This window comes from Lepisma saccharinum, chromosome 18, assembly GCF_977018435.1.
Source record: "Lepisma saccharinum chromosome 18, izLepSacc3.1, whole genome shotgun sequence".
In the NCBI taxonomy this organism is placed as follows: Eukaryota; Metazoa; Arthropoda; class Insecta; order Zygentoma; family Lepismatidae; genus Lepisma; species Lepisma saccharinum.
The window spans coordinates 19868890-19886790 of record NC_139246.1 but is presented as its reverse complement, the minus strand read 5'-3'; the positions used below and the strand labels follow the sequence as shown (position 1 = coordinate 19886790).

Genomic DNA, 17901 nt, shown 5'->3' with positions numbered 1-17901 from the left:
ATTGGATGTTTGATATTCCCGAAAGAACGAATAAAATAATGGTCCCATTAAACCTAATGCATTTCTCCTTGCCTCATACAGCCATCCTCGCAGTGTTGCCAAACCTGATGTGCATAAAGGAGCTAATTTTCACCATTAATAGAGCTAAAGATGACTTTCAAGGAGCTAGATTAACGAAGGCTGCATAAAGTACCTTTTAGGGTAATTTTAGTTGTCAGAGGGGTGGGGGTGCTGCTATTACCGTTAGCTTTAAAGTGATGGCAATTTATTCTTAGTTTTCACCGCCTACATTTGGTGGCATCACCCATCTCATTAATCCAATGATGTTCATATGAAATTGAAACTAAATGATTCCCGGATAATAATATTGTCATCTTCACCTTAGCCACAGCGCTATATATATACACACAGTAGAGCGTCGATTATCCGAAGTAATTGGGGGACATGGGTGTTCGGAAAACTGGTTTGTTCGGATAATCGAACTGTACATGTTTATTTGCCAAAAAGAAGTACTGTACAGTAAATTTATTCATAAAAACAGGCATCTCCTTAAGTATGTATTACAAAGTAACGTACAAAAGCAAATTTAGTAGGAATATATAGTATGTGGTACAGTTTATTAAACAAAAATATGTACATATTACATACGCATTTTGCATGAACAATACACACAGTACACAAAATTAACGTTTAAAAAAATCCTTTATTTTGGTCTGTCTAAGCAAGCCTACACGCTTACGAGCAGCTAAGTCACGTACTTTTTTCATTACAGATATCTGAAAGTGAGCGAGTACACAGTTCGGTTAAGCGGTCGTTCGGTTGACCGACGTTCGGATAATCGACGCTCTACTGTATAAAAATACCTGGGGAGGAAAAAGGGGGTGGGTGATGCAGCCTATATATCATGTGACGTGTAAAATGTACACTCATGGCAAAGGTTGGTCTTTATGGGCCGGAGCCAGTGGTGGCATTATGGCGGGGCAGAGGGCGGGTGCCACAGTTCACAGTCAAACGAGTGCACGAAAGAGCCAGATCTGGCTCCAAAAGAGCAAAGTTGGCAACAGTGATCGGCAGCTACACCAGTGAGAAAGACCTAGGGGAAATTGTCCCTCCTCGCCTTAAGTCACAGAATTATAATTGTCGTTATTCGATTTCAAGAAATTGTATAGAAAAAGCAGCACTCTTGAAGCTCTTCAGATGCAAGATGCACTTTCTACAAAAGCTACACCACAGTAAGGTGTGATGTAAATTATTTATTACAAATAACTACTATTAACTAATATTTTAGATGACATCTAAAATGCAGTAATAATGACCATATTCTCTCCATTTCTCATAAAAATCTGAAACTAAAAATAGATCTTCAAATGGGAATCAACACACATGAATATAGGTAGTCATCATAGCAAAAAACGTTTCCGAACTCCCACTCCGCATTTCATAATGTTGCTAACCATTCACTGTTAATTAGGCAACACGACACACATACACAACTCTTTATGGTTTAACAAGTGTTTCATGTCTTCTTTCATAGTTTCAATAATGACGACTGATGGCACAAGATATGCATTAACAAAATTATCCATTCTTCCTTCAAAAAGACAAATTTATGTTCCACAGTGTTCAATAATACACACAACTGAAAATAAATATGTATATTACATTTCTGATGCTTTACATGACTTTACATGAACTATTAAACAATTAATTCTGTTTCAGAATTATTCATTTCTTGTGCTGTGTATCAAACCACACCTTTTTCAGTATTTCATAACTTCTTGGCAATTGGTACCATTATATTGCATGGTAACAATCTATATATTTTTACTACTTAAATACTGTAGGACTCTTCGTTAATAACTTTCATGCGGGAATGACAATACCCTTTGTCTTTCAATTAAACTTAGGAGTCCCAAATGAAAAAGGAAATATATCTAAACATGGATCACAATTTATTTTTCACTTAATATAAACGGACTTCTCTCACCAGAATGTGATTCATATTCAGAGTCACTACTCTAAATTAGAATCTGAAATCTCATTGTTGCATGATCCCGCAGGGCACAAATGTATAATTTTAAAAGTGTAAAACAAATAAATTTTCTTTGCCTGCATCTGAGTAAAACCAGAGGTGATGTATGAAAAATAAATACATAATGTTGATTATCTGATACTTAGGTCTATGGTGCTGAGATTTTTTGAAAATCCTTCTCCTTTTGAAGATATTCTAAGATCTGTGTGGAATTCTTCCTACATCATTGAGGGGAATACTTTTGAGGAATTTTGTGGTTTCCATATTTACATTGAAAAAATACAGTTACTGTACTGAGAGACCATTACAAATAACCAGACCAGAAAACTACAAACACAATCCTCATGAATGATCTAGAAGGTATTCTAAACAAATAACGTAGTTCAGGATTTGTAATATTGATGTGGATCTTTGAAATGATATACATTCTCGAAAAAACAATTATACCATCAACAATCACATATTCACAAACATGACAAATATGGATATAAATCACAGTGTCAAATATACTATAATTGTGGATAAAACTGCTTCAATATTTAAGGATTTCCAACTATCAAAACCACAAATATTCTTCACTAGAAAAAGCTAACAACAGGAACATACAAACACACCTCTTGCAAACTGCAACTGTCAAAAGCATCAATAGAAGATTTTTGTACTGGAAATCTATTTACGCAACTTCAATAAATTTTTCCAAAGAGGTATAGAACATTATGAATATAAACAATACTAAAAATAGTATAACATTAGTTTAAAGAACTACTTACGTAAGTGAGTATGCAATTGTTGAAGAACGACGTTTCAGGGTACAACTGCCCCCTTCATCAGGTTCATAATTCTTTCTAAGCACTAAAACATAATGCTGTGTTGTAAAGTGTAATCGGAGAAGAGGTGAAAGCTTTCACGTCTTCTCCGATTGAAGTTGTTTCACCAGTGCAATCGTGTGTGTTTTTATCTTTTTTACGAGTTCCTGTTTCTAAGGGATCTTAATGGATATGGGTGTTTTCGGTTTTAATGGGTCTTGTAAATAGTGAGTTTTTTTAAATTGAAATGTCAAGACAGTTTTTAACCCAACCCTCTGCCTAATACTCATATTACACTTTACAACGCAGCATTATGTTTTAGTGTTTAGAAAGAATTATGACCCTGATGAAGGGGGCAGTTGTACCCTGAAACATCGTTCTTCAACAATTGCATACTCACTTACGTAAGTAGTTCTTTAAACTAATGTTATACTATTTTTAGTATTGTTTTATTATATAGTGAGTAATATGCACCCAGCCACAATATGTTAATGAACATTATGAAACTTTATACCATTCTTTTAAGAACATACAAAAAAAAGTAATGATGTATGAAGTCATGATATATGAAGGACGTAACAGTATTAGTACGTATATTAATACGGATAACCAGAGCTGTACCCAGAGATTTGTGTGTCTGAGGCATAAATAGAATTACACATCCCTTGCACCCTATTTGACATTTACTGATGACAAATGTTATTATTCACCTTTTTAATGTTCACAAACTGCAACCTACAATTCCATAAGGAATCCGAACTCTCCTTTACATTAAAACTCTTGCTTATCAAGGCAAAACTGTCTATGACAAAAAGGTTCAAGATGACTATTTGGCCTTATTCTTTCTTCTGGGTAATTTACAATCCATTACTATGTACTGTATTGAATATAATTAGTACACCTTACAGAGAACATTTATTGTTATTTTTACTAGAACAACTTTATAAAAAATAATGAATAAAATATAAAGTGCTTTAAATATAATCCTCAAAATGCAGTATTATTTTGTAAATGACGTTATTAATTAATACTGAAAATATTTTTTGTCTCGTAAAGTCACTATAGAATATACTTTCATACTCTGACTGCTTCTCATTTTCAGAATGTCCATGCACATATTGTTAGTTATTATTTGGTACCTTGTACAGTTATGGACATTTCTGGGTAGTAATGATCTCACTGAAAAGCAATGGGGTTGTTACAACCCAGAAGTGTCTGTGGCTGTACATCATATCACCATTAACAAAATATATGATGTAACAGCAAGTATAAACTTGATACAACTATGACAAGCAAAGTGAAACAGAAAATTCTTATTAGTTTCTTTGCAAAATGACAACATTGCGAGGGGCATACCAAAAGTAATGAGCATGTTTTTTTCTGGTTGCAGCAGAAGAATAAGTGTTATGTGGTAGGTGGCGCCATCTGTTGTGTATCCTTAGCTTTCATCACGTGACCAGTATTACTTGTAATAAAATGGCAGACAACGATACTTTGTTTCATCAGCATGCTGTTATTGAATTTCTCGTTAAAAAGGAAATCTCTGCTGCAGAAATTCACCAGAGACTTCAGCATGCTTATTGAAATGTGTGCATGAAGATAGCAGTGTTAGACGATGGGTGAAATATTTTAAAGATGAAAACACGAGCATCAAAGATCAGCATCGTAACGGTCACCCTCGAACAGCATCAAGGAGAGGGCTCAGATTTTACTGAACATGGCAAACCATTAATGCTGCTCATAATGTCCAGACACTGTACAAGCTCCATTGTGTTGCATCATAAAGTCCTGGAAGAAGATCATCCACCAGCATGGCAATAATCGGCCCCACTCAGCTTGCTTCACATCACAAGAAATAGACAAAATTGGATGTAAAGTTTTTCTACATCCCTCAAACATATTACCATGTGTTTGGATTTTTCAAGGATCAGATGCGAGGCCCATGTTATGGAGTCAATGCAGGCAATCAGAAAGCAGTCCGTCACTGTCTTCAGCAAGCTGAAACAGAGTTCTACAGCAGCGGTATATTAAAACTTCCAGATGGGTGGGAAAAATTTAAACAAAGAAGTGGAAAAGTAAGCAAAAGACTGTAGATTAAGATTATGTGCTTCGTTTCTCAATACATGTTAATTTAGAAAAAAAACTGTTGCTCATTACTTTTGGTATGAACCTTGTATTAATTCAATGGGGTACAATGTTACAAACTTACTCTTTTGTAACTTTTTTTTTGCTTGTCCAGCACAACTGCCTCACACATACCTGCCCTAGCTACAGCTCTGTTGCTAACGGTACACAGAACTAAAATACATTTGAATTGACAAGGAATATTATAAGACAATAATCACAAAACAGATATATGCATGGCTTTATGGAGAAAGCTCTCTAATCCGTTTACTTAGGCAGAGGAATAAATATAACAATATTTTATAAAAAGTCACTAAACAATGGAAATACACAAAAAATCAACTGATAAATTACTTGCATTTAATATTCAAAATTTTAAACTTAATACAGAATTAACTTACTTAAGAACAACTAGTTTCCTTCTGAAACATTAAAACAAAACAATTCTTTGTCTTCTTCATAAATACAAATTTCAGCCCAATAATGAGCATCTAAGCTACCAAAACAATGTTTCTGCACTGTAACTAAAACATTACCTAATTTCAGGCAATGAAATACACATAAGTTTCCTGCTGCACGTATTCCTTGTCCAATGCTTAAGAGAGTACTAAAACAAAAATATTTGTTATCGGCTTAAATTACTGATGTAAAGATTTTTAAGTTCTACCTTAGGTATATTCTCAAACAACGCTGCTCTGTTCTGGCCCTCTCCCTTCTTCACCCAATGACCATATACGCGGAATGCACAAGCATCAATGACCTGAAAAATAGCACAGAAATGTTATGCAGTTTTAATGACATGGGGAAAAAGAAAATAAGTATGCAAGTCTAAATGTTCTAATTGACACTAAACATCTGCATGATGATTTGTTTTGGTAGGAATTACTTTAGTATGCTGTGATTCTGGATTTTAATGGATATAATACGTACGGGTGAGGGATGGGTGTTACCAAAAAAAAATTGCAGGGGGGGGGGGGCACTGTGCTAATAATAATACACGAATTTTATTCCAAATACAGTGCGTCCATTTCGATCTTCAGCCGAGAGATGGGGAGAAGCATGGCGGGCGGCGCTGGCGGAGATGCCGACATTTGCGGCCTGTAATGCCCGCTTATTTTTATGGACATATGCAGACATTTATATAAATATTGCAAAACGAGCACTAACCTGTGTTATAATTTATCATCTGTAATTCATCCAAGTTCTGCCCTTATATACACACAAAAGAATACGATTTTGAAACGATGTTAAGAGCCACAGATAATAAAACATTTTAATCATAGTTTTGACCAGTAACGTCCTGCTTAAGTTTATATCCTTGAAAGAGTTTTGTGTCGATGGGGATCGTTTGGAGGTTTCGAATGTGCAACACTGTATCAAGATTACGCTGTAGACGAAACCGTTAAAAGTCAATGGTGTTCGTGAGCTTCCTTGCAATCCGAAATCTCCGAGCTCGAGTTTTTTGTTCCGTCGCGACAGAGCTGTGAATATAGTGGCGAGCAGATGTAAACCAAGAGCGTGTTAATTTTGTACTGTGCGCAAGAGTGTTATTATTGGTTACTTGCCGTTACTTGTTTGTGTTATTGCAGTGTGTATGTGTGTTGTGTCAGTAAGAGGATTGGAATGCCAGCCGCAAGGTTCACGTTACGAGAGGGGGCTGTTAAGTTCTCGGCCCGACCCAGAAGGACTTTAGCTACAGGCACGAAAGTTTCAGGCTATTCAACGTATTCTCCCCGAAAGTCTACACACTTGGCACTTGGTGGATATCAGTTTGAACAACTCTTATAACACAGGTTAGTGCTCGTTTTGCAATATTTATATAAATGTCTGCATATGTCCATAAAAATAAGCGGGCATTACAGGCTGCAAATGTCGGCATCTCCGTCAGCGCCGCCCGCCACGCTTCTCCCGATCTCTCGGCTGAAGATCGAAATGGACGCACGGTATATTATCATTGTATCCTTGGGGAGACTTTCTACTTGATCCACTACATAACTGAATATCCAACACAACTGTTGTTTATCATTTTTATACATTACATTTAGTGAACTAAAATGAATAGTTATTATTAGGGCTTGTTAAGTTGATGAAAAATCATATTTCATTTCTGAGCCTTGAAAAAAATCCTAAACCTGATATGAGTCTGTTTGTCTTTCTTCAGTTACAACAGAAAACATTGTTTTATTTTGCATTCTTTTTTTTAAGAGGTTAATTTTTCTCCTTCCTTGTTTCATGAACTTTAAATGCATTTACTAGCACAACTTACACATGGGTTATTCCTAGAGGTACATATTTTTGGTAAATAAAAAAGCAACATTTTGGTATAAAAATAGAGTCAATTTCGGTTTCAAAAGCAGTAAATAAAATAAAATTTCACTGTTATAGTAGTGAAAAAGTGGTATATAAAATGACATTTTGGTTTTAATATAATCCCAAATTTGATTTAAAACCTGCGCATCCTACACAAAATAAACATATCCCTTCCAATAGCACATTTATGGTGTTACCAGAATATTAAATTTATTCCTGTATAAAGGGGTCCATCTTTGCTTCTCAAATATTTACAGCAGAATTAACCAATTTTCCATGAATTGCATAACTATCAGGATAATTCTGACTTCAGAAAGTGTCATGTTGGTAAATAAACTCTAAGAGTATTTCGCATTTTGCAGCTTATTTTGCATTATTTCGTGACAAAACAGGGTAGGAAAATGCACCTCACACCTTTCAGAAACATAAAAAATTAATATCACTGTGATATTTCACATTTCGTTTTTTTGTCAAAAACGATATGCATGCCTCTAGTCATTCCATGTCAAACCAACCAATGAAAGGCATTTTTCAACCTCTCATATTCTGATTAATTTGAATTTGTCATACTGAAAGGGCCATCTGAGGTAGGAAAATATGCAAAGTTGCAGATCCGTATCTTTTGTATTTCCGAAATTACAGGGGTGCGATTTTGATCATTTTTTTTCGTCTTGTTAAATTTAAATTGTAATATTTCAGCAACGAGGGCACCTACAGAAGTAATTCAGATGGCATTAGAAAGGTCTTGAAGGGCTCTTTCACATGGCATATTACATGCCTATGTCGGGGTAAAAAATATGAAGGTGGTGAAAATATGTCATACATGCACTATTACTCAGTAACCGTACAAAATTTTAAGAATGAGATGCCAATGGGACATTGAGTTATAGAAGAGGTTAGAGGGTGGCAAAAAGTGGGGAGGTACAATGGGATTCATGAGTATTGCTCAGCAAATTGTCCATGACTATTTTCGTTGGTTTTTAACTTCATCATATATACTTTTAATGACTGTACTTTTACATATACTGGTTCAGAGGTTGTAAGCAGATTGTTTGGTGTCAGTTCTTGAAGCTCTCATTGCATAAAACAAAGGGAGTGGAGATGAACAATTTGCTTGGTAATACTTATTGATCCCACTGTACTGGTGACAGTGATATAGTGCTCTAATCAGAATGTCAAACAAGAATTATTTTCTTTGGATTCGGTTCCATTATATGAATTAATAGGAAATCCAAATGTCTACTCAGGTGTATAGTCCTAAGTAAAGATCACATGATTCAATGATGTATTTAATTTGGTAGTACATTTTTAGTGCCTTTTGCCTGACTATTTTGGATTTTTTCGTGCCTAACATCCAGCTTCTAGTGATAGTGATATTTGAAAATTGTAACAATCCAAAGTAGTTTATAAATTTTACATTGCAACTATATTATAGTTTCCTGGAGTTTTGCTTTAACATAGTCACAATATTGCAAGATAATCATTCAATTACAAAATCCATTTCTGCCCCCACTGTTGTTGCAAAAATTTAAAAAATTATACGTTCTGCATAATGTCCAGGGTATTTGATTGATTGATTTGGTGTTGTAAGCCCACTTTATGCACAGTAAGGCTAATCAGGACTGGACCTACAGTTTAAAGTGGGATCCGAACCACTATGTGCCTCCACTGGTTATCGAACCCGGGACTCCTTGATTACAAGGCGACGACGCTACCACTGCACCATCGGGGAGGCCCTGTCTAGGGTATTAAAACTTTCCAAGTATGTCACGTGGCTTTTTGTGGACTCCGCAAAGACACTTGGACTTTGTAATAGTATGAGCTGATAACAGTGATTAATTTCGAGCTGATATTTTCTCAATGATATTAGTATCTGCCTCCCTACGTGAAATTCCAATGTAATAAACAATGTCTTCTTTTTCTTCTTTATTGTTGTGAAATTATGTATTTTTACTTTGATATAATGATGTAATAACTAAATGTTATTTTGTATCTTGGTGTTTTCCCATGCCCTTTCAATCACGGGTCTACCGAAGAAAGAAAAGCCCCAATAGTAAGTCAATATTTGGCAGAGATTACTAACTTGACAGAGTTCCAAGGTTTGCACAGTTTTTGGTAAAATGTGGCCACCCACCATCATTGGAGTAGTGTAACCTGGTCACGGAAACCTACAACAACGCGACGGGCTTCGCTGTGATGACCACACATCACCCCATAACTGGTGTACTTTTTACACAAATACAGTAAACCCTTGTTAACACAAACTCGCTTAAGACGAACACTCGGTTAACATGAACAAAATGTTGGTCCCGGCAGGGATGTATTATATCTTATAGAAAGTTTTATCGGTTAACGCAAATTTTGGTTACTACGAATTACGAACTGTTTTTTTAGTTCGTTGCATCATTAGAGCTAATTTAAAATGAACTTTCAAAGTTTTTCATAACTTTTTTCTGTTGTTCCTCTGTCGTTCCTCTGCTAGGTATGTAAGAAATCGCTCAACAATCTCTATCATCTTGTCAACAATCAACTTATACAGTATTGTAACCAACAGATTCAGATCAACGATGTGCTCAAATATGTTTTTTCTATTCTTTAAAACATAGCCAGTACGAGTAACATCAAGATTAAAACTTGGGTGCAATTGCTCGACAATCGCGATCATCGCGTCAACAATGAGCTGATACGTATTTAACCAACAAATTCAGTTGTGTGTTCAAATGTGTTTTTCTATTCTTTAAGACGTAGCCAGTACGAGTAACATCAAGTGTCATTGGACCAAGGCATTATTGCTTTTATGAAGAGGTCTTATCATATCTTGCGAAAGCGCAATATAAAGGAATTTTTCACCAGAAAATGACCTGTGAGTACTTTTTTTAAAAGTTAATTATGTAGTATTGTACTAGTTTCTTATGACGACATGCATGATACGTATTGTAAATGGTTAATGTGTAGAAAGAACTGTATTGCAACAATAAAATTTGAGTCCTCAGTTAGCACGAATTTTTTTAACACAAACTCTTGAATTTTCGGTCCCTTGGAATTCGTGTTAACGAGGGTTCACTGTATATAATAATTCCATGTAACTACTGGGGAAAGAAAGAAAGAAAAAAATGGCCTATTGACTTCTATAACTCACTGACACCATTCACAGAAGGCTGATGATTGATTTATGAATTTAAATTCTCCAACTTGATCAGGCTTTCCAGGCAATTTAGAATAAACTAACTGATTCCCCGGCGTTGTCCAGGTATTTATTTATCCCAATCTTCTAATAGACAGGAAAATATTAAATTCTAACTATAGTGTAAAATGCAACTAATTTTATTTACAGGTATTTAAAAGGATAAGTACAGTATACAAATTATAAAGTAAAATCTTTTACAAATTCACGATAATATTAATTTAACTGAAAACTTGATTATAAACAACATTTTTTGTTTCACCTCCAGGAGCAAGAATAAATAAATTGAACGGCATTGGGAGTGTCACTATTCATCATAGCGACCCTGAAAACTATGGATTCCACACTAATATCGGTCATTTTCAATTATTTTTACATGTCACTCCCCTTCACACCCCCACCCCTACAGGTGCCAGAGGTGTCTTACCCACACAGTATTTCTTTCCAGATTGTAAGTGATATGTGTTGAAATTGCTTGAGGATAGCAATATCGCATCTTCTGTGTAGGCAACCAACTTCACCATGGTGTGTTGCAGGAAGCATAACCTGCAGGATATGACATGAAAATGCCACACAACAGAATGCTATTTTATGTCCCATTCTCACCCCCACTCCTAGGGGTGCCGGGGGTGTCTTACCCCCACAGTATTTCTTTCTAGAGTGCAAGTGATACGTGTACCAAGTTTGGTTGGAATCGCTCCAGGCGTTCAAGAGTTATTGCTGAACAAACACACACATATACATCCATTTATATATATATATAGATTTCCAGATGGTTTAAGATGCTAATAACGGAGTTTTATGTATTAAACTAAACTTGCTATTCACAGTTTGCCAGCATTTTCTACTAAAATATATTTTTAACTGAGAATTTGACTGTAGCCAACATTTTGGTACAATACGTCTTATTTTTTGTTCATAGAGATCTGGTAGTCTTAACTGCAAACCACAACCACTATCAACCAATTAATGAATCTTATTCGTATTACATAATAAGAATTGCAATTAGATTTTAACCTTGCAGCTAGAATTGAAGGGATTAACACAAGGGTCTTCCACACTCTCTCATGAAAACTGATATTCGTACTGTCTTTGGAAGCCAATGTTGTCCAGTATATTGTGTACAAACTCCTAGGTTATGGGATATTCTATTATTTAAATTCATAGCACAAATATAATTGAATTCTCTTCTTTCACAAATATATAATAATTCCAGGTGACGAAAAATTACTTTACCCATTCATTTTGGTAACTCACTGTCTCAATTCACAAAATGCCTCCTTTTGTGAATGAAGATAGTGACTCTCAGAAATAAATAGGCGAATAAAATTACTTATATGCAAAAGATACATACAATTATTACACATTTGTGAAAGAAGAGAACCTCCTTTCCTTTATAATATGTGAGTCAGAATGTTATTTCTGAGTATAAGAAGGGTCTTTAGTTTCATGGTTCTCCATTTGAAAGAAATGTGGGATATGCCAAGCTTGCGTAACCCCTTCTACATCGAAAATAAATCTTAACTTGTGAACATTAACTTCACAATTCAAAATAATAAAAATATATGTGCTTCATTTGAAACGAGATTATGTCTCTCACCTTGCGCTGAAAATACTATTTTTCAAATCATAAATTGTTTACAATTTGCTGCAGCATATGCTGGTTTAAAATAATAAACAAATCTATATAAATTATTTGTAACAAATCCTATATTTCTATTACTAGCAATGTTCTAAATGTTTCCCTGGTTCTTTTTTATCCCTTAACCCCTCCCTTTTTTTTAAAAAAAACATCAACATATTTCTGAAATATTTCCAAGTGCAAGATGCTTGTAAAACATAATTTATATATTTCATAAAAATGACACATGACATGAAAAACACCACATACAAGAACAAATAGATGCAAATTGACAAAGCATATAAGTTTCCGAAAAAGAAAACATTACCTTTCTTAGCGCTTTTACTCTGTATGGATCAATCTTTGCCACAGGGACCGATAGAGCTTCGGGAGTATACCTCAAACGCTTAATACGAACGACTGCTCTCACGCACATGATACCAAACTGGAACATCTTCCTTGCATTGAATTCACGTCCTTTATAATGCTGAAAGAATAACAAGTTATAACAGTTGTATGTACATAGGGGTTAATTGATTAAAATTGCTGATTTAACTAACCAAGATACAATAAAAACTGACAAAATACTAAGCACATAGGCTGTCATATAATACGGGAATAAACCACTTAACTAAACCAAAACTGAAGACAGACTCCTCACAAGAAAAAAAATTATGTCTATTCAAAACATACTTGTGCAATTTTTAAAATTAATCCAATCCTTCATTACTTAACAAAAACTGAAACTGTACTGTCTCTGGAGATAAAATCTCCATGTACTACATAGTTAACAGCTGAGGCTGTAGAAGGACACTCAGTACACATAGACAAAGGACAAGAATGACAGAATGAAACTAAAATTTTGGGTGCATCACCACTTACAGTCAGATTAAAAATTGTAGATACTTGACTTTGGACTCCAATTAAAAATTAACCAGTAGACCTACATATGAACGAGTTACATCAACATTTAGCTTATTCAATTCTGCGTTAATCTATGCTAACCAAATTGTTTTTTACACTAGTGTCCAAAATTAAAGCAACAAACAGAAATCCTTTCCTCATGTGATTTTTTTTGTTGATAAATTTGCCAATTTTAACCTGTTGTTATCGTGATTTTTTTTTTTTTTTTGATAAATCCTGGCACATTAAGGTTAATTTATTTTCTAATTTAAACCAGTTGTCTATGACATCATAAACATTACTATCACCTGATCGTATTATGTGGTCAAATGGACACACGGGAAAGAATTTCCGTTTGTTGCTTTAATTTTGGACATTAGTATAGTATGCCTTCTATTTTTTATCATTGTGAGAACAAAAAAGTGCCTCTTTTTCGAGTTTTGCAAACTACCACTCTCTTTTAAATTCTACCAATCAAAAACGGGTGGTCTGATCGTGATGAAATTTTAGTATGGTTCAGGCTCAAAGGTTTTAAACACAATTCTTAAATTTCAATTTTTAAAATTTGTCAAAAAAAACGTTCTTATTAATTTTCCGAAACAACTTTTTCTTGGTATAAGGTAGTCCTACAAATACAATATTGGTCTTGTTTTGAAGCTCCTTGCATCTGTTTTTAAAATCAATTATCTTTGTCAATTCACATTGCAAAACCGATTTTATACAGATCTTTATTCAAAGAAGTGAAGATGTACGTTACAGGTGGCAACACCGATGGCACTGACTTGCAGTAATAGCCGGCAGTTTCTACAGTTCAACGAACATCGCTGTGTGCAGGTTGCCACGTTCCATATACATCTTTACTCAGTTCAATAAAAATCTGTATAAAATCGGTTTCGCAATGTGAATTGACAAAGATAATGGATTTTAAAAACAGATGCAAAGAGCTTCAAAACAAGACCAATATTGTACTTGTAGGACTACCTTTTACCAAGAAAAAGTTGTTTCGCAAAATTAATAAGAATGTTTTTTTTTTTTTTTTTAATTAAGCATTGTGCTTAAAACCTTTCAGCCTGCACATACTAAAATTTCATCATAATCAGACCACCCGTATTTTATTTATTTCAGAGTGAAACTAAAAAAAGAGGCACTTTTTTTGTTCTCACGACAATAAAAAATAGAAGGCACACTCGAAAAAGTATTTGGTTAGCATAGATCAGGGGTTTCCAACTGGCGGCCCGCGGGCCGCATGCGGCCCCCGATGCCTTCTTTTGCGGACCACGAAGCCAGTTTGCAAAATACATTAATTTTATTAAAATACGTTCTATATTTACTGAAGGAACAGAAGCTCTGTGAAGAAAGACAATATCACAGATAGAATTGATTTTGCAGTCAGTAATGATCATCATCAGAATCTAAAAGTGACGTAACTTTCTCTTCACACCATGCATTTCAACCCCTTCGCTATGCGGAATGAACGTTTGAAACTGTTTTTTCTTCAATGAAGTTCATCAAGAACCGCTACAGAAGCCGACTGGCAGATTCTTCACTGCTTCACCTTCTGAGACTTTCAAATACAGAAATTGAAGTGGACATTTCAACTTAAATACAAGAAGCCTCAATTTTCACATTGAACACTTACTATGAAGGATTCTTATTTGTATGGTCTGTTTTTCATTTCCTTCAATTCATCCATAAGTATTGTTTTTTTTTGTGAAATAAATTGTAATTATACAATTTTGATTTGTGATTCCATTGTTTTTATTGCCTCATTTTAGAAATTTAGGTCATGCGAAAGTACTACATATTATCAGTTCGGTACTTACAATTTTTGTAATTTTTAATCCCCCCCCCCAAAAAAAATGTGGCCCGCCAATCAACTGCTAGATATAATTTTGGCCCTCAGACCTTCTGAAGTTGGAAACCACTGGCATAGATTAATGCAGAATAAGCTAAATTTTGATGTAACTAGTTTTCATTTAAGTCTATTGGTTAATATTTCATCGGAGTCAAAACTCGAGTATCTATAATTTTTAATCTGACAGTAGGCTATTTGTATCCATCACATTATATGGGGTCCCTTATCAAATCTAAAATTAATACATGTCTCAGAGAACAAAAATATTCTTACCTACATTAAAAGCTAAGGCACTCAACACATATAAGGACAAAACACACAACAAATAGCCCTACAGAGAATTACATTGACTGTAGGTCCAGGTGCCAGAGCCTCGTTGTCCTGGAATATTGCAGTTTACCGGGATATACTACGTGAAAGTGAAGTTGACTTCTGGGAGCCTTCTACGAAGGTCATTCCTTACACCTGTGATTTCATTTTTAAACAAAATATCTGGCCTACAGATCCCCATAAGTAGCATTAACACATTTTTATTGAACATGCAACTAATGTTTTTCTAAAGATTAAAATATGTTTCCATTATTATAAAAAATATCTAATGTAATTTTTTTTAGATACATTAGAAAAATAATACTTATGAGAGGTCAAACATGTCAAATCGAGATTTCACTGCATTTGGTTCTCATCCATGTTAAGGCTTGGCTAGACCTTTGACCGGAATCTTTGTGTGGTTTGCTTTCGCTATTATCTGAATATCTGGGCAACAGAAAGCAAACTACACCAAGATTCATGTGAATGCTCTAGAAGGAATTCTAAGCAAATATAGTGTTTCAGATTTTGGAATATCTTAGCAGTTTTTCGAAAGGAGTGGAAATTTCAAAAAACAGCTGCCCTGGCATTGTTCAAAGGTGCAGCTGAGCCTTCTCTGAAAGTGTAGCATATTGGGAAGATACCTTCTTCACTGGCTAACATTCATGCTTCAGAGAGACTGTCTCGGTAATGATCATGATGGTAATATACACACACTGATTTAAAGTAAACAATGGTGGAATACAATTCAAGAAACAGAAATAGAATACAAAAATATAGAAACAGCAATTACGTAAAAATGTCAAGCATGAAATTAGGTGCAAGAAAAATACAAACAAGAATATCAAGCATAAAATAACACTAAAATTAGATAACATCTTTATCTATACTACCTTAAAAAATACACATACCTTTTAATTAGGGCTGAGCAGATACCCCCTTTGAACTAATAGCGATACAGCTCTCGATACTCACACAGATTCCCACCGATACATATAAACTGTGACAATTCAAAGTAGTTCAGAACATTTATAAATTTCAATACATAATTTTCCCACTGGAACTATATTATAGCAATCAACCACAGTTTTGTTTTAAAATTCACATTACATGAGAAAATTATTTAATCACAAAATCCATTTCTTCCTGCGACATGTGGTGGGTGACCTTGGAATTTGGGATAGAAAATGATAATGGGTAAATTTTTTTGAGCATCGTGTAAGCTCCAACCCACTCACCCCATACAATGAATACATTACAGTGTTGTTTTAATGCACATGAAAGAATTTCTCAATTTTAATGGAAGTGACAAATTGATACGATTGATTCTAGTTTAATCAGTGCTCAAAGTGAGAGGGGATGCAGATGGATGGTATCCCCAGCTAGCAAAATTTTTGCAAAGCATCCTCCCAGTTGTCTCATTGTTGCCATGTTAAACCATAGGAGCATACCCCCAGCTAACATTTCCCACTTCAAGCACTGAGCTTAATTGTCTATGACGTATCACTTCAAGAATTGAAAGTGATTTGCATCTAACGTTATAGTGGACAGTACAAAAGATTAATCCTCACTGTCACAATTAAATACATAGACAAGCGATATTAAATAATCTAATACAAACTCACGGTTGCTACGATTTTTTGATTATGAAATTCCCTGACATTTCCAAGTTTTCCAGTACAAACATGTAATTTTTCCAGACATATTTATCATTATGATTTTTGCTTTTGAACCTTGTGTTTTTTCAATTAAATATATAATCCGTTAATTAATATGAATCTTCATCAAATGTATTGGGTGCTACAATAACATGCATCTCAACTTCAGCCTAAGGTAACAGAGGTACATTATTTCACCAAAACAGATCTCCACAATATAAAAACAGAAAAAGTTCATAAATCATACACAATTTTTAATTGTCTGGCTGATTTATAGTGTCGTGGAAAATGCTGCTTCTTGGCTTACATTTATAAGTACACAGCATCTGGAGAAATTTTTGTTGCATATAGGAATTCTATAGGAAATGCCAACAAGACTAAGATATATAAAAAAATTGACGATAACCTCATTTTCACCAACCTTTCCAATAATTATGATCATATTGTCAATGTAGTTTAGTTATCAATAAGATATCTGGACTGCAAGTTTTACTTTGATATTCTTTCTAATATCTAGCATTATAAAAGCGAACTTCTTGTTCATTTTGCAACTTTTTCTCTTGCAGACTCCAAAATGCACGTAAATTCCAGATGATCTGCAGAATTCCCATACATTTCCCTTATTTTTCCCTGACAAGCCAAATTCCCTGACATTTCCCTGTTTTCCAGATGCGCAGCAACCCTGAAACTTTAGGTGGATACTTCAGGTGACTGAAAACCTTGTCAGATTGCACACAAGTAGCTTTTGGTTTTATTAACACATTTGCTACATTTGTGGACATGCATGCATGCACATACACACCCACCCCCACCTCCTCATAGGTCATATGCATCATAGGTGCACATGGCCGTATTTAGAGGGGGGGTTTCTAGGGTTCAAACCCCCCCCGAAACTTCTGACATGTTGGATTAATGGAAGTTCAGAAACCAAAATCTGTAACAAATTTTCAATTTTTTTTTCCGAAGCATCACAAAAATACATGGAGACAATGTTGAAACGATCGAGCTAGAATTTTCATATATTTGGAATTCTGAAACTTGAGTGAAACAGGATTTATTCTCAGAATCGTAGCCCACCCGCGACCCCTCCATTATCACT

General features: G+C 34.7%; 1 protein-coding gene across 5 annotated transcripts in view; it reads right to left on the bottom strand.

Annotated features, from left to right (window-relative positions):
- Window positions 1–1585: 1585 nt before the first annotated feature.
- PhKgamma (phosphorylase kinase gamma) overlaps window positions 1586–17901 on the bottom strand; it is a 54139-nt gene continuing 37823 nt past the window's right edge. For all 5 annotated transcript variants that reach the window (XM_083140269.1, XM_083140273.1, XM_083140272.1 and 2 more), the window contains 2 exons: window positions 12406–12564; window positions 1586–5722 (listed from right to left, as the gene is read on the bottom strand). In XM_083140269.1, the coding sequence (XP_082996395.1) occupies window positions 5588–5722; window positions 12406–12564 (294 nt within the window). In that variant the 3' untranslated portion in view covers window positions 1586–5587. The remainder of the gene's footprint in view (window positions 5723–12405; window positions 12565–17901) is intronic.